Source organism: Echeneis naucrates, chromosome 14 (assembly GCF_900963305.1).
Source record: "Echeneis naucrates chromosome 14, fEcheNa1.1, whole genome shotgun sequence".
NCBI lineage: Eukaryota > Metazoa > Chordata > Actinopteri > Carangiformes > Echeneidae > Echeneis > Echeneis naucrates.
Genome location: NC_042524.1, coordinates 6,202,783 through 6,220,987, shown reverse-complemented (window position 1 = coordinate 6,220,987; position 18,205 = coordinate 6,202,783). Strand labels below are relative to the sequence as shown.

At 40.4% G+C, this 18,205-nt stretch overlaps 1 protein-coding gene and 1 non-coding gene across 2 annotated transcripts; one reads left to right on the top strand and one right to left on the bottom strand.

Moving 5' to 3' along the window:
• Nucleotides 1–3,834: 3,834 nt before the first annotated feature.
• trnat-agu (transfer RNA threonine (anticodon AGU)) lies at nt 3,835–3,908 on the top strand. The gene has a single exon. It is a non-coding gene; the product is annotated as a tRNA-Thr (tRNA).
• A 1,065-nt stretch (nt 3,909–4,973) lies between these two features.
• Nucleotides 4,974–14,048, bottom strand: vtnb (vitronectin b). Its single transcript, XM_029519974.1, has 8 exons — nt 13,991–14,048; nt 13,572–13,688; nt 13,259–13,483; nt 11,796–11,935; nt 11,111–11,267; nt 6,568–6,726; nt 5,261–5,593; nt 4,974–5,110 (listed from the first exon to the last, which is right to left on the bottom strand). The coding sequence occupies exons 1-8, from the start codon at nt 14,046–14,048 to the stop codon at nt 4,974–4,976; spliced, it is 1,326 nt and encodes a 441-aa protein (XP_029375834.1).
• Nucleotides 14,049–18,205: the final 4,157 nt, after the last annotated feature.

Below are 18,205 nucleotides of genomic sequence, written 5' to 3'. Positions count from 1 at the left end.
GTTTTCTGTACTCCTGCTTTCTTCTTCGTTCTTTCATCCAAAGTCAAGCTTAAGCTAACTAACCAGTCACACTTACCTGTTAGACCACAGAGCTGTAAATGCCGCGGACAGAAAATATCTTTTCCCTCTGGCCCATACTAAATCTTTATTTGGTAACTGTAGCTGCATTAAATCATGTCTCCTGTGTTCCCTTCCTTCCCTACAGAGTCGGATGTCCTTTCATCCTCAGCCAAACTTGAATCACACTCAGCTTCTATTTTTCAGATCCAGAGAGGCTTTTTTTTTTTTTTTTTAACAGTCCAGCACATGAACCACGCAGCATGTGGATACGGCCCAAAAATCTGTCAGCTCGACAGGAAATGTGAACGGAGTTTCCACATCAAATAGAGGGATGAGGAATGGTGTTTGTGTATTGCGAAGGAAGGAGTGAGGATGTTGGTGAGGGAGAGGAGGTCACAGCGTCATTCACACCTGAGTGCCAACCCTGATTTCTTAGAGAGGAGTGTGGACATAGAAGAGCAGCGATTCTCTGTGTGCACACCTGGGCTTGTGAGGTATAAACCGAAGCATTCAGACACAGGGAGAAAGACAGCTTGTGTATTCTGTGTGTGTGTGTGTGTGTGTGTGTTTTATATGGAGAGGTCAGGAATACTGTTTGAGCTGCTGAGTAAGTCAGGGAGTGAGAGGAGGGCATGAATGTGTGAGGAGAAAAAGAGAGATGTCCAGATCAGACCTTTGACATTTTTAGAAACAAATATTTTAATATCAGAGTGAAATCTGTGAAAGTCTCACCCAAAATCCATCCTCTTCAAATCCTTGAGTTAACTGTGCGTGGAGTGAAATGACTGCGTTCATCCATTATCATTCGTTTTCATTTACATATAAATAGACGAGAAAGGAAAAACCAACATAAACTCTGTAAAGGCTTTGAGCAACAATGAGCCTTTAAAGCGACTTAGACTCTACACTAACATCTTTAACATCATGCTGTGAAATCTTCCAGCACGATGAATACAGTTTACATGTTTCTTTCTATCTTGAGGTCTTTTTAAACTTTAAATTCTAGGGCGAGTCAACTTTATCTAACATTACCAAAAAAAAATATGTAATATTCTGTATTGTAAAGTAAATAGTGCTAATGTGCTGTCATCAGCACAGTGATAATAATCTGGTGACTTTTGTGTGACTTTCCTCAGCTTTATTAAGTCTTCTCTGTAAAAGTAGCCTTACATGAGACAACTTTCATTTAAATTTGATATTGACACCCAGGATATAAAGTAAACACTAAATGGCTTGGAGAGAAAATATTTATTTAATAGGGCAATGCTGCCACCTTGTGACTAATTTTCCTCTGCAAAGCTCATTTGGCCGTCATCAAATGCTGTAGAGATTTTGGGAGACCTTTTATAAACATATTCAGCATATAGACAGGTTAGGGGGTGTTTGCTCTGGGTCAGGGGTCACCGGAGGTCACTCTGGTAACATGTGACCCAGTTTCGACTGACCGTCCGTTTTTGGTATCGACATATTGTTGCCCTAACGTGAGTCATGTGACAGTCCTTCTGGCTCTGAGTTATGATGGGATGGCCTATTGTCTGTGGGAGCAGGAGTCAATGTGGGACACTTCACCGCTGATTGGAGTCGGTCATCAGAATTGATGTCCCATCTTCGCTGAGCCCATCCAGCACTTTGGCTCTAAAATGTTGTCCCAAACACATCACATGACCTCCATATGACGAGGGGATCTATTGGTGTTGCAGTTTGACCTATTTGGCCTGTTTGACACAAATTTAGACAAAAATGAAGTCGGCACATTTGATGTCTGTGTTAGTTGTTTTAAGCTTTCCTGAGTCCGGCTCAAGTTTTGAAATTCAAATAAACACACTGTGAGTCTGGCACCGGAGCTTGGAAACTGTGCATTGGACTGTGTGTTGTGTTGTGTCCGGTGTTTTTGATGTCTCGATCTCACCAGGAAGCAGAACAGGTAGCCCGATTTGTCACCTCGACACATTATGGCTGACTGCAGCCTCACACTTCTGCAGCTCCTTCAATACACTTCCACCGTGCGTTTTGTCCTGGAGCTCACCAGGAGGAGAGGATGTTCCACAGACTGCTGCAGGAAGAGTGTGATTGTTGCTTTACCTGGTGTGTTAGTCCAAAAAGTGTTGTTGTTGTTGTTGTTTTTTTCTCATAGTCGTGAACACGAAGGCGTTTATTCAACCAAACGTCGTGCAACTCCACGTGAACCGCAGCTGTCAAACACATAATAAAGTAAAATCAAAATGACACTCTTGAATTCTTGACCCACAACAGTTTTAGTCAGTAAATGATTTCGCATGCAGAGGTGCAGCCCACTGCAGGCTGCAGGTTATGGGGGATCAAACACACACCTATTAGCCGGACAGCCATTAAGAGGTGAATGGCTCTTCAAAGGCACGCGCTTGTAAGACCTGACAATAACCACAGAGATGTGTGTGTGTGTGTGTGTGTGTGTGTGTGTGTGTGTTTGGGGGGAGGAGGGGGGGGGTGTCTGTCCAACACAGTATAAAAACCTCCCAGTACCTGGATGATAACCAGAGACAAGGACTCACCTGAGGAAACACTCGTTCACTCTCCTTGTGTTGGACCTCTGCGGAGAAAATGGCTTTCGGTTCGGATTTTAATGTTGCTGAGATGAACCCGCTGTACTCGGGTCATTACTGGAACAGCGAGCACAACAACGCCCGGGAAACGTACAGAGGTGAGTGATTTCCTGCAAGTCTTTGATTTTCTCTAGCTTGAAAATGTAAATTTTACGGTTTGATAACAGCAAAAACAACTCTTTCTTTCCTCTCTGCAGCGCTTCAGGACGATCCCCGCAGGACGCGCTCGGACAGCCAGCGCCGCCGGAAGCGCACCATCTTCAGCAAGGCGCAAGTGAGCGAGCTGGAGCGGGCTTTCTGTGTGACCCAGTACCCGGACATCAAGATGAAGGAGTCCCTGGCCTCCATCACCGGCCTGCCGGAGTCCAAAATCCAGGTATGAGCGTATATTTACTCCAGGTGTTTCGGTTTGGATGAAGACGACTGTGAATGAAAAGTAACCACCTCTCTCTGCCCCCCCCCAACAGGTGTGGTTTCAAAACAGACGTGCACGTTTTTTCAAGAGCAAGAAACCAACTAAGGAGGTCCTGAAATCCTCCACAGGACACCCAGACCCGCAGTTCACCTACCCCCCAGGACCAAGTCCCCCCAGCCTGCCGTCCCCCCCAGGATACCCCGCTCCCAGCTTACCCCAGTCCACCCGGCTGTGCTCCCTCCTGGGGGGTCAGGCTGTGTCTCTGCCCTCACCTGCCTCCCCTGTGGTGGGACAGCGGGCTTTATCCCCCCCCCAGAGCGGCCCTGGTCTTCCCGGATTACCCCCAAACCTTCAGTGCCAAACCCAGATCCCGGACCTCACCCGGTCCCCAGACTGGGACCTGACCGGGGACTTAGAGGCCTTCCTGGGCGGAGCACAGGGACCCCAGCCGGCGGGGGGTCCGTCCGTGGACGTCCTGTCCGACCTGTACCTCCAGGACCTGTTAGACCTCCATCTGTCCGATTTGGAAATCTCTGCGGCCATGATCGATTATCTTCTGTGTTAAAGACACGTGGGAAGAAAGACTGCGGAATATTTAAGACAACAACAACAAAAAAAAAAAACGTTAGGTATCCTTATCATCATTATGATTTTGTAAAAAAAAAAAAAAGGAAAATATTTTGTAAAAATATTGCACGAACACAAATTAAACTTATTCAACTCGGCTTCCTGTCGGTGTTTCATTCATAAAGTGTATTAGCGCTGCTGTCGTCACGCGGCGCCGTGGCTTAGTTGGTTAAAGCGCCTGTCTAGTAAACAGGAGATCCTGGGTTCGAATCCCAGCGGTGCCTTTTCCACCAGACCCACGAATACTTTTCACACACTGTCCTAATTTAAGGCTGAAGGTAAGATAGTTTTTATTCCATTAATTTACTCCACAAATTGCAAAATCCCCAGAACTCAAAGCATGTATCGGATTATCAACAGTACTATTATTTAATAGTAATGTGCAGAATAAAGTAGTAAATTATTGTTATACACTATGTGATATTTCTGAACCACTATTAGAAGTTAATATTAATGCAAAGCTTCTGTTGCGTTTTGCTGTCGGTCTGCTCGATCAACAGAAATGCACATTATGCTTGTAGGATTTCCCTCGAACTCTGAAGACTTACAGAATACATAATAAATGATCAAAACATTTCTTAAACTAACTAAAGCTAATGGAGACATTGACAAGTGTGACTGTACGAATCAGCGCGAGTCCAATGAAGCAAACAAAATGTTTAAAGACATACTTTGTGATGCTGTTGTGTATATTATGTAGGATGTGCAAATGTATCGAGTGTTTTAACAGTTTACTAATGTTTTGGTTTGTCTGTGGTCATTTTTCGCTGTTTTCTGTCCAGAAGATGCAAAAATACCTGGCAATAAAACTATTTCTGATTCTTTATGATGCAGATGAATACATAAACCAACAGAGGTCAGTGTGTGCATTTGGCGGAGACTAGGTACAGTTGCGGCACTTAAAATATTTCAGACTGACAAATATCAAATTTGCAACGTTTATTTGGATGGAAGAATCTGATCCTTTAAGTCAAAAAGCATGTGGAATCACACAGCAGGGAAATTAAGGAAATTAATTATTCCTACAATGAGGCTAGCAAAACATTTCCCTATGTGACTTGTTCATTACAACTAATAAAATAATGCAGTACCTAAATCTACCTTCCTAAATGTAATGGGAATATGAGATGAGTATATATCAAAGACAACCTATTTCAACAACAACACCAGAAGCAATTAAAAGGTAAATGCGTGATTAAAAAGCAAAAAAAAAAAACAAAACAAAACATAAAACCTAGAGTGGATTTCTCTTCCTTTCTTCCGAACTACAGTCTCAGTCCGCTTATCTTTTATCTCTTCTCTGCCTTTGATGCATCAGGTATCTCTTCTTGCTTGCAGCCAAGCCAATATTTCGCAATGGATCGTGGGTATGGAGGGGAGACAAGATCCACACGTTTTTGTTGCAGATTCACTCTGTAGTATTTATCTGCAATCACAAAGAAAAGAAACATATGAACCAAATGTTTTTAAAGAGAAACACTGTCATTCGTGCAACTGTTGTTTTGGATTTTGTTTCAGGTTGGATTTTTGCTCTGCTGAAAAAGTGAGATAAAAAAATTACTCCACATCTTCATACCTCTCTTAAAAAAATACACATTTTGAACAGGAATGCTCTTCTGCTCCTGTCTGGTTGTCTCTGCAAAAATGTCGCTGTAGTCGCCGTAGTCATACCAGTTGTCAAAACCCCACAAGTCAATGAACAACAAATGGCGACGCTGACGTCCACGCTGTCTGTTCCGCTTGCTGGGCCTCCTCTTCCGATTGCCCCGCTTCCTGGCTGGTGGGGCAGGAGGAGTTGGTTTTGGGTTTTGGATAACGCGGACTCGTCCCACCATAGCAGCATCTACAGGAGGCCGGATGCCCTGCCAGTCTCTACTGATGAAACGAGGGCCGGGGATGTGATCACTGGCTGGAAAGGAGAAGAAGACGCTGGATTTATTTACGGGCGAATTGAGCTCTTCATCGAGACAGAACAAGCTATGAGTTTAGAGATGCATAAATACTTGTTTATTTTCATGTCTATCAAGAAGAAAACAGTAACCTACATCTGTTACACTTTTCCATTAAAATCTACAGAAACCTCTGGCAGTGTTATTTTATAGAATCTTATTTAATCAAGGTGAGGTAATGGAGGAGCTTTTTCACGCTTATGAAAAGGCATTTGTTACACTGATTCCTGATATTCTCAGTTTTAAACTTTCCAAATGAAACTCCTCTGATAATACATCTTTTTCCTTTCTGAGCAAAAGGGGAATATACTGTGTCATTGCAGAAAACACTGAAGCCAAATCTGAAAAATTCTAGTTGTGGTAATAAAGGTTTAGCTGACAAACAATACAGCATTTGAACCACTTTCATACAGTATTATCTTATATATTCTTACCTTTTATTCAAATGTATATTTTTTTTATTATTGTATTTTGACACTTAACATTTTCTACTTTTTGTACATGACACTTGCTTTGTGCTGCTGGAACACTTGAATTTCCCCTATGGGGATCAATAAAGGATTATCTTATTTTATCTTATCTTATCTTAAATCGCACTTAAAGCAGGTCTACCATAGTAAAAGAATAAATTTGGCATCCCTCAGCGTTCTGTTATCGGGCCACTTATGTTCATACCTACAATATCATATACTGAAGTAGATTTTCAGATGTATGGAAATGCTTGCTCTTGTAAATCTTTATTTGGATGAAGGGCTTTGTCTTTTTTTTTTGTTGTTGTTGTTTTTGGACTCTCGCCTCTGGATGCTCACTGCATTGTAAACTAATTCAAGCCATATATTTTGTGGCACTGGTTTACGCCATACTACTGCTTCATACTGTACATTTATCTTTATACAAATAAAAAAAAAAGCACAGAAACATGACTGAGCCTTACTGGAGTGTCCAAAGAGCTCGGTGAAAATATCCTCCCATGTCTGATCGCAGAAAAGGTCATTGTATTGTGTGAACAGCGCTGATGGGGAGGACCTGCTCAAGCTGACACACTCTTCATGGGAAGGCTGATGCTTGAACTCATACTGGTAATACTTATCCCCTGATGAGAAAAACAAACACAGGGTTTGATTTACTGGAGGCATTTCAAAGTCAGACAAAGAAAGAGACAATGGATGGATTTAGCTCATCCAGGTTTAAGATCCAGACATTCTTTATGTGATTCATGACTCATATGATTTTCAAGTCAAACATTCGCCGTAAAGAGGGGATAAAATCTTATGATCCTCATTTATTTTTCATCAGATTTTAATACAACCTATAACTCTAGAAACCATTTGACTGCTGCCTGTAAAATTTTAATATCTTGATTGCAGGCCAAAATGTTGGGTGTGGCGTGTTGAGAAAGGAACCGTTAGAGCAAACGAAGAGGCAGCTGGGGTTACCACAGAAATACTGTAATACAAGTAAATTCCTGCAAGTTATGTACCAAACATTGGCATCATTCCCATCATTCGCTTCATTAGTAACAAAGGTTCTCATGCGTCTGGGCATACACACGAGATCCCTGAGTACACTGAGGTCCACTGTGAGCAACATCAGATGTGCACGCTGTGGCCACACACCAGTATCATACCTGTTATAAACCCCGGATCAAAGCAAGTTACATGGCTTATTCAAAGAATCAAATTACAGCAGCAATTAATATAGTAAAATAATAAATAGTAAAATAATAATAGTAAAAAAATAAAGTGATTTGGCCTACTTAAAATGAAAAAGTCAAAAATCTTGTTGTTCATGAGATGTGTAGTATGTTAATGTGAGAGTCCTGCTTTGGCCTGGGTGAGGGTCCGGCTCTGGAAGAAATTAGACATATACACCTTTCAGACAACATTTTGTTCACATTAAAACATTCACATTTTGCACAATGACATGTGTGCTGTAGCTTGTGGTGATGTGTAAATTCCTGTAACTGTGTCTGTAAAATATCTAATGACAGTTTTTTAGCATTTCTACTATCCATATATTATAATAGCAAGAGCATTTAATAATTAATATCCATAAATAAAAAATCTTAATAAATGTTATTAGAATATGCACAAATCTGACTTAAATTTTACCTAAATTTCACATCTGTCCATCTCCAGTGGTTGTACACTTTGTCCAGGTTGATGGCTCCGTCTGCTTCTTGCTTTGACTTTATGCTTATCAGCTGGTCCAAATGTGCCACTTCAAGACGATTACCGGAGTATTCGTTAAACTAAATCTTCTTTCACAATCGGCACTGGATGCTTGAAATGTAGCACAAATATCCACAAGCTGTGAGATCTCCTTTAGCTCCTCACATCTAAGTGCTGCAACCACCATATCTGAGAATGTGCTGATTGACCCATGTTTAAGTTTTTGCTTCAATGTCAAATTTAAATTGATCCTCTGGAAAACGAGCATCCATGTGATCAGAGCTTACTAATAAAAAGAGTAATCTCACCAGTATTCCTGCCATCAGCTGATGAGGTCCCCATCACCTTTTTGATACGGTTACTCCACTGTCAATCCTTCTCCTTCAAGTATTGGGAACGCAACTTCTCAACCTTTGCTCTTGCAATGTAGTGTCCTTCCACCACAGTCAGATTGCATCTTTGAAAAGAAAGCCAGCTCACCCGAAACATCTCCCAGAGCAGCGACAGTAACCTTGAATTTTGAATCACTCAGCTTTTTTGTAGCAGTACTTTGCCACTGGATCTCTGTTATCATTGGATCCTCTCTTGCAGTATTCTTCAAGAACAGTGTAGTTCCTCAGAACAGCATTCACAGCTTGGTGCTGCGACAGCCATCGCACTTCGTTCAGAGGCCTGAATGACAGTGTATCTTCATCAAGAATCTTTGCTAGGTCCTCCATTTTGCCCCTCTTCACAATAGACAGAGAGAAAGTGGAATATCCAGTCTGAAGAAGAGTTTCCACATCTTGCATCAAAGGCACATCTTTCCAGGCATCATCAATGCCCAAGTCCTCTCTAAGGGCCACACAATGTTGTTCTGTTAGGTGTGTTATTTGGTGCTTTAACAAAGCTGCAACTCAGTTGTGTTTTCCTAACATTACAGAGGCCCCATCGGAGGTCAGCATCACCATTCTCTGCGTGTCCAGTCCATGCTTGGAGTAAAACTGAGTTATTGCCTGCACAATATCCTGAGCAGTACATGCTGTCAGCTGGATGATGCCACCAAACACAGTTTTATGGTTGACATCATTTTCCTCCCTGTATTTAATATATATGACTAGCATTTTTGTGTACTGTTATGTCTGTGCTCTCATCTATTATCAGGGTAGGTATATTATTAGGGTGCATTTTTAACATTGCATATAGTCTCATTGATTGAGTTCACAAATTCAAAGGCATAGTTTTTGCTTCGCCAGCTTTCTGGTATACTCACATACTTTGCCATGTGATCGTGGATTTATTGAACTGACAGCATTGATGCGTTCATTTTGATGGCAAGTAAAATATTGTCAATGAGAACTGAGGGTCAGATTTTTTGTGTGTGTGACAGCTCGTTCCTTTTCTCTCGGTCTTTTGAGTTCTCCCACAAATCATTTTGAGTCTTCGTGCAATTCCAACAGCATTCAAATGACTTTTCTGCTGAATGTGAGGCTTGAGGTAGTCCAACTTCCATTCAGTCCACATTTTTCCCTCCGAAAACTCGCTTGCTACTTTGGCTTTGCTGCACGTTTTAGGAGAGCAAACCTTCCTCGCTGGAAAAAGAAAGAAATCTCACCCAGTTTCACCGCTTGTTCTCCTGTTTGCACACACTCCGACAGCCATTCCACCTTAAAAGAAGTGCATTTTTTTCTTGACTTTGGCTTGGTTAGTGGATGTGCCACTGCCTGTTTGCTTAGCCAAGATAAGGGGTTAGCATTTGTCTCTTACCTCCGCCGCACTGTTCTTACCGAGCTAACCTGCACGGCGCAATGGCGCCTATGGGCAAGGCACTGACACAAGCACTGTCAATGCCACGATTGGCTTCGTAGCGTAAGTGAACACAAAATGGTACAGAAAAAATGTTATTGGTCTAATTAATTTACAGTTTATGTTTTATTTTATGCGCTGCATAGATTTTCTTGTGCGCTGAGAATGTGCGAACAGTGCGCGATTGCGCAAGCGCGCAGTTTAGAGGGCATATTGCCCCTCCCCCCAGCAAATGGTTTGTCCCCGCCCCCCTTGGTTACTGTTGCTATGCCAGCCTGTTTTCTGTTGTCTGAAGTTCGGTAGGAAAATGTCCGGTCAGCATCAGTCCGATGATCAGAAAGGAAAAGAAAAGAGAATTAAAAGAAATAAAGGGTGAAGAAAATTTCTATTTTTTTAAAAGGGTGGTGACGGTGAAGCTGGGACGAGAAACGTAGAGCAAGGTAAGAAACAGGGCCGTTAGCTTGTAACGTAAGCTAACTGGCCAACTCTAATGCTAACTTCCGTTAGCCTGTAACGTAAGCTAACTGGCCAACTCTAATGCTAACATCCGTTAGCCTAGCTTGTATTAAAGCCAAGGAAAACGTGATCTTTGACAGAAACAGCTGAGTTTGGTGTGTGTGTGTGTGTGTGGGGGGGGGGGGGGGTTTCATCTTATGTTGTCCCGGGTCAAGGCAAGACTGTCAGCTGGCCTGGACGGGGCTAACGCCAATTGAGTCGTAGCGTTGCTTTGGTGAAACCTGGTGGCTACGCAGGATGTGCTTCAACTTTCTGGGGAGTTGGTAGAGACATTTTACAGCTTTCAGAGTATGTGGAAGTGGGACCTGCTGACCCAGAGCATGCAGCGTGTAAAGCAGAGAAATTTATTTCAGTTATTGCCGTTATTTCTGCACAAACAGAAGTACTCCACCGCTGATGAGGAGCTGGACCGTGTTGTGATGTCCACAGAAGACATCCAAACTCCGGCTACAAGCTAATGCGTGCTCCAGGTAATAATACGGCCACGATGTATAATGTAGAATGAGCCAATCGTTATGGAGAAATCATCCAGGTAGGATGAGGATTATACATCGTGGCCATATTCTTACGTGGAGCACACACACAAGTGTGTGTGTTACAAAAACAATTACAATTAAAAACAATGAACGAGTTATGCTAGACAAGAGCAAAAGTAGTGAGTAGAGAGCATCAATAGAAATGTAGTGGAGCAAAAAGTACAATATTTGTCCTTCAATTGTAGTGAAGTGAAAGTAAACGTATCCCCCAAAATAATACTAAAATAATAATAAGTAAAGTACAGATACACAAAAACTGTATTTAAGTACAGTACTCAAGTAAATTTACTTTGTTACTGTCAACCCCTGTGTATATATTTACACTGCTGGGTAGCCTCAATTATAATAATATATCCTAATTTAATTGTTGATTTATTTATCATGTTAATGATCATACATACATACATACAAGTTGCTTCTCTAAAGCCAGTGCTGAACGCAGAGAAATATCATACCATCTCACACGTACCTTTGAAAAAGTAGGCTTTCTCTTTGCCACGGTGGTTTGGTGCTGGAATGGCAAACGCAGCATTAATGTCATCTGGTATCCCGTCAAAGCCGAGCGAAATGTCCCGCGGATAGTCCTCATCCAAAACATCGCCGTCAAACCTCCAGTACCTGTTTCCCTGGAACAGAAACAACACAAAGCCTTGAGCAGTGAGGTCTGATGCACTCATGGTGGCATCAGATGTCATTGCTTTACAACTAACAGCATATTTTTGAGCATAAAATTTCTACTGATAAATTGGATTCTAATTTTATGGACTCTTGTCAGAGGATTTCTGTTGAAAAAATATCAGAGAGCCAGATTAGTGGTAACGTAGCACCAAAGTCTTTCTCCCTTCTTTACATCCATTGTGAAGATATTGCAAATAACTCAAACAAATAAACTTTGTTTGCACGATTAGTTGGGTAACATTCAGCAATACATTATGGTTATAAAATATTATATAAATCTCATTCTACAGGTCAGTATATAAAATGTGGCATCTTCTGTATCAAACCATCACTTTCAATCTGACATTGATAATTTAATAACATAGAAATTTCTAACAGCAGATTAAAACAATTTACTAACTCCAGGGCTTTGAGGGCTCCTGTGCACCAGTGTAACCTTCAGCAGAGGTTGTTCCTCTAAATGTATGGGTTTCTACCTTAAAGATGTAGCTTTTTCCCTGGCAGTTGATGCGTGTGAACGCGGCATCAATGGGCCCTGAGATTCCCCAAACGTCCTGGATTAATTTTGGGTAACCAGGAACAATGGACGTTTCATCCAGCTCAAAAAAATAATCACCTGCAGGAACGACACAAGGTAGTTGAAGGATTTTTCAAAGACAAATAATCAAATAATGTACTATAGAACGTGTTATGGGATTAACTTTCAGCTGTTAGATGATAAGCATTGAGCTGGAGAAAAAGATAAACTGGTAGATTGAACGGGGTGATTGCAGCATATATTTGCAAAAAACCTGCTGATAATCTGGGAGGCCTCTGAGAATAGGTATATAATCAGGTAGCTGAGAGCTGAAAGCTGTTAAGGAGTGTGAATTCTGACTCCAAGGTCAGATCCACTGAGCTGTTTGATCAGACACTTGCTGTATTTTGAATAAACTCGTTTCACATCAGACTTTGAAGACACTGAGACCTTTGAACAATTTGAAGATGCCAAATGCTGACTTTTGAAACACTGTTGCTGCATGTTGGACACTGCCTGTCCTCTTCTGGCCCATAGGTGGGCAGTTTGTGCACTCCGACACAGTGCTTTAGCCTGGTCACTGAAAACCTGTAGTGTATGAATTCATTCCAATGGAAAGGCAGATTAAACATCCATCCCATAGCTACACAGCTAACATTAACTTTGTGCTAACGTCAGATAGCTCTCCTCACCAGTAATAACAGCATTGGTCATGTTACCGCAGTAACCACGTGAATAATGAAAGAAAGACCCTTAGTTATGAGTCGTGAAAATACACAGAGAATAGGCAGCAGAAAGACCCGTTCATGAACGAATCTGAGCCTGTGGACCAGAGAAAAAAGAGCAAATCACCACTGAGATGACTTGTTACTCCTGAGTCATAGTTCGAAATGAACAAACAAACACATCTGACCTTTAGTATTGTGCTTACGATATTTGGTCCCTCAGTAGGACTAAGCTTCTTCAACATTTCAGTTTTTACTTGATAAACTTTTACAATCATGCCAATATGCGAAATTCAGTTATGCGAGGCAGCATGGTGTGGTCTGTGCTTTTTCTTTGCCATCATCTCCTCTGATTGTTATCTTTACAAATACTTCACTGAGGAGAATGTGTGCTGTTTTAAAAGACTAAATACACTAAATATCATATTTTTTTATTTCTTGCACTTTGCATGAAATTGTTTGATAAATCTAAACTGAAACCTTCATTGCACAATTTGTGTGAGCTTGTTTCTTTTTCGTTCACATTCAAAAGTTTTGCACAGAAATATGAGAGCTAGAACTCAGCAACTTTTCTCTCTAGATGTTGCTCTCTAGATGAAAAGAAATCTTTTAACCAGTAAACTTAAGTCCATCATGATTGTTTTAAAAATTCACAGTTTTGAGCTTTATGAAAGTTTGTGTATAGATCCATGTTTACCTCTGAATGCATAGATGGACTCGTTCTTCAGCTGCAGAAAAGCATCAAAGGGTTGCCCATTGCAGTGGGTCCTGTTGGGGTATAAAGGGGGTGCGAGTGCTTGTGTGGCTCTCGGTCGGAGAAAGGAAGTTGGTGCAACTGTGTTAAAAGTAGATTCAACATTTGGGGAAACAGTTGTCAGGACTTCTGTGACCTCATCGTAGTCAGTGAAGGTATCACCGCGTGCTACAGAGAACAGAGAAGGCCAAAGTTTAGTCACATGAAGATTTTTTTAGTGGTAGTCATGATTTAAAAAGCCATGAGCTGTTCTGACCTTTTTTGGGGCAGACAGCATCAAAGTCCATGCAGCAGCTTCCATGGTACACACACATAGAATCACACTGACACTTCCTCTGTGCGTCGAAGGAGCCGCAGCGACCCACACAGGACTCTGTGGAAACAGTTTGTTTTACCATGAAATGTCCTTTGATGCAAAACCAGCTGGATAGACTGAAACAGCCAAATGCAAGTACAGTATCTGTATTATCTCAGTGTCTTTAAGGACCAAGAGCTCAATATCGTTCCCTCCAAATACAAAATATTTTTGTGCATTCATATGTTTCTCTTTCTTTTTTCCCTTGTGATCCTTTTACGTCTATAAGTTAGCATATTACTGATGTATATTGGACACTTGGTCAATATTTGAATTCCTGTGAATCTATAAACATGCTGTAACAGTGGAAGAAGACTTACGCTCTGCAGCGAAGGCGGTGTTTAGCAGCAGGACGAGGGCCAGGACTGCTGGCCTCATCTCGACTTAGAGACCCAACTTTACTTTCAAATGTCAAACTGAAAATTTGGAATAGAAATTCAGAGGAGAACTGGACTCTTCTCCCTGTTTACAACAGCATACGGTCAGATGGATCTGAGCTCCACTTTGAGGTGCAGCATTGTGTACAGATGGGGATCAATAGACATATTTTAGGAGATGTTGACCCCAGGCCGTCAGCCTCCCTGATTGGTCAAAACTCAGCTGTGATAATCATTAAACTGTGATCTCTGTCCTGTCTGTCCTACAAACATCAGACTAACAAGAACAGCACTCAGAAAAGGTTTAATAAAAAATGTAACATCCAAATTCTACTTAATTTAAAAGACAGAACATGCAGACTAAATAAAAAAAAATCAAACTAAATCCTGACCAGAAACTGCGACAGTGGTCAGACGCACATAGATATAATTTCTAGATGAGTGACCGAGAGACTGAGGGAACCTGAGCTGAAACACTTTGTAACTAGGTCAGTCCTTTATTGATCTCTGGTACACAAAAACATCCAAACAGCAAACACAATGGCTTCCTCCACATTCAGAGAAATAGTTGTCTTAGGGAGAGAAAATGTGAAATAGTATTGTATTTTCTGGGACACCCTTTTAGTTTTATTTGGGCTGTGAACGGCAGGAGACTGACTGACAGAAACTGGTGATCAGACACACAGAGGCTGAGACCAGCACATCACCAGCAGGCAGAAAGCTGGAGCCTGAGAACAGATTAAAGTAATCTTACTTCCTCATCACATACTTATCTGACCTCCAGTGACCTGTTAAACATTGAAAGATTATACATGTATATCTATATGGAAACAAAATGCCTCTTTCAGAGAGTGTCAGTATTTTTCCACTACAATGACAATGACACGCTGTAGAAACAGTAGATAGGTAGAGACAGTGTGAAGCAGGTGTTTAAAATGTATTCGGCTTTAATGAGGTGCAGTGAAATTATCCATAAACTTGATGACGATGATAAAGTCAGGTGGACTTTGGTTCCCAGTGGAGCTTGTGTAGGACAAAAATGTATGATGATGTTACATAACCCACTGCATTGTGTTTTTGTTTTTTTTTATTGTTAGTCACTTTTTATTATTATTCTGGTGTAGTGCTTGTTGGTTTTTATGCTTCTACTGTAGCAACAAAGCTGTGTTGTATACAGCATCTTGAATTAGGACATATTCAGATCTGATGTCCGTGGATGAAACCACTGTGTAAAGACAATAAAAGTTAGGTTCCAAGAGCAAAACATTCATACTTGAGTGCAACTATGTGAATGTAATCAGGAAGATACACTGAAGGTATTAAAAGTAAAAGTTGGCAATGCAGATAAACTGTTATATTTTATACAAACAGATTTATTTTGATTATTTCAGCATTTAAGCACAGATTAGGCAAACTCTCTCCTGGGATGAAGGGATGAAGAGTGAGAGTTGCTTTTTTTTTTTTTTTGGACTAACACATCCACAGCTCCAGTGTGGATTTCACTTTCTGGACCTTTCCTTCTTAATTTGCTAGTTCCAGCCTTCATGTGTGTCCATGAGACTGTAAGTCATAATTTATTATTGAAGTTGCTATTCTGTTATCATGTTCATGCAGTATTAAATTCTCTCAGTTATAGTTATTTGTGAATTATTGTTGCCCCTAATATTCATTCCACTTAAATATTATCGCTGAAGATGTTTGAGTTAGGCAATTTCTGTGTAGCTGTGGTGGTGCATCTGGTTAGTTTTGTTTATTTAAAGAGTAGTTTTTGTTCATAGTCTTCTTTACAATTAGAAAAGAAGAAGAGAAATATTTTATCCCCTATTCATTCATATTGGCATTGTTTATTTCATTAAGCTATATCACTGTTGCACTCTTACGAATATTACCTTGTATGTTTACTATGTCTCTTCTGTTTATGTCTTTGATGCAGCCACAGCGCGGGGGGATTGCAGTCACAATAACAGAACTATCACCTGTGGTTTCATTCATTCTTCAGGGTCACAAGTTTGGTAGTAAGTGAACCAACCCCCTTTCTCATATGTACCCTTGATTACAAGTAATAATAACAATGATAATTACAGGCAGAAACATCAGCCTCTCAAAATTCACCAGGTTGCTGATTACAAACTGACACGTTTTACAAAATTGTCATGACTGCATTAATACTTAAACCTTTGTCAATACTGACATGCTCTTCCTTGTAAGATATGAGACAATTTAGCCTCTAAATCCATTTTACAGCAATGGCAGTATAATTCATCTTCTACCGCTTTTCCCTGCTGGAGCCAATCCCAGCTCACTGTGGGCGAGGGCAGGTCTCCATGGACAGGTCGCAGTACAATTCATTCATTATAAAACTGATAAATGTTTGTACCCCTGTCTCTATTAGTCTGTTTTTGTTGACTTTTGCAGGGCCAGGGTTTTGTAAATGCTGTTGGCCCCAATTTAGTTTGAAAACTCCTCTTAGCCTTAACAGAAAAAACCACAGACTTTTTAAAATAATGATGTGGATAGTCCCTGATTGGGTCTTATTGGCATTGACTACAAGTGCTTAATGCAACATGAGTAATATATTACAGGCAGCCAAAGTGCTCAAACACTTGTCCTGACATATATTTAAATGGGTATATTGTAGTGTGGATGGAGCCTCAGGATGCAGTCAGAGATCTCCCCAGAGCCCTTTACAGGCATCAGAAATCAATGGAATCTGGACACCTCCCAAAGAGAAGTTTGGCAGGAACTGGATCAGAAAAATGGTGGTGCTGTGCTTTCTTCCCCCGTATCTACATTTATTTGCCAATTGGAAGTATTTTATGATCCTTCCAATTAAACAATAAATCATGGGTCATCTTATAAGCAGCTATAAAAAGTAAATTACTATATTTTGTATGCACCATCTCTACATTACCAGACTCTTCTGTTATGATTGACCATATTGTTTATTGACCTGCCTCTTTTTATGTCAAATATTAAACTAGTCAATTGCCTTTCATTTAAATGTAGACGGTAAACTGTAGAACAGCCAGTCATAAAGTTCATAAAAAATGTAGGAACGGATGTGTACATCAAGGAAATGGGAGCCCTAAATATTACATTTATGAAAACCTAAAATCTGATTTGTCATTTGGTCTGATGTCCTCCTTTCATGAGGTGTTTCATTTTTTGACTGAGAGATACAACACTGACAAGCCATTTTAAAAGTAAAAACAATATTTATTATATTAATCAGTCAATCGACAAACAAAGCTCTGATAACCATGTCTGTCACTGTAGTTTATCATTCAACTCATTGCTATTTATCTTCCATTTGAATTAAGTTTATATATGTATAAAAAAAACTTTTATACATATATAAACTTTGATGTGATCATAAAATACTACATGTGATCCATTTATTGAGAAGTGAACAGTGTTCTCATGTTGCCTCTCGTGCATTTCTAAGAGTCATGTAGTTCATTTCAGGAAAGAAGCAATTGTTAAAAAAAAAAAAAAAAAGCTCAGTGTCATAAAATCCAAACAGAAATTTGATTAACTTAACTGAGCATAGACAACCTTCACGAAACAGTTGTGCTTTGTTGTTCGTTTCCCATCTGCTTACAGAAACAGCAATAAAATGCAAAAAAGCAAACAAAACAAACTTTTTGTAACTTTACAATAAACTAATTTACATTGGGATACAGGACTTGCTCGTTAAAATACATGGTGAAACTTATGAACGAGAAAGTTTTGTTGTGGCAAATAATTTACGAATGATACAAGTAATGTCATAAGTCATTCTTAAGGATTTCTGCAGCCTTTATAGGACAGATAGGGGCCCTGTGGTGCCCCGCGGCAGATTGTCTTATATTTTGTTCTCTACTTCTCAGTTTCATTGGCACTGCTCTTAACCTTTGACTACACCTGCCACAGTTGATGATAAAACTTGCTATTGTTTGTCTATCTCTCTCATCTACCAGTCCCTCCCCTTCTCCGATCCCTTGCTGTTACTTTCTTCTCTTTCCTAATAGCTTCAGCTACCTCCCAGTCAATGATTGTGATCTTTCTGGCATTGAGTTAATGTTTGATATGCTGCAGCGATATAAAGCCTGGTTACCTCACCGATTCTCTGTCCTGGATATCTTTACTTTTCATCACTTGTGCCTCAGTGTCTTTATG

Excerpts from the sequence above, each read along its gene's own strand:
- vtnb (XM_029519974.1), bottom strand. The coding sequence starts at position 14,048 with ATGAGGCCAGCAGTCCTGGCCCTCGTCCTGCTGCTAAACACCGCCTTC. Across the intron at positions 13,484-13,571 it reads TGCTGTCTGCCCCAAAAAAG|CACGCGGTGATACCTTCACT; the intron begins GTCAGAACAGCT and ends TGTTCTCTGTAG. Across the intron at positions 11,936-13,258 it reads GTCCATCTATGCATTCAGAG|GTGATTATTTTTTTGAGCTG; the intron begins GTAAACATGGAT and ends TCGTTCCTGCAG.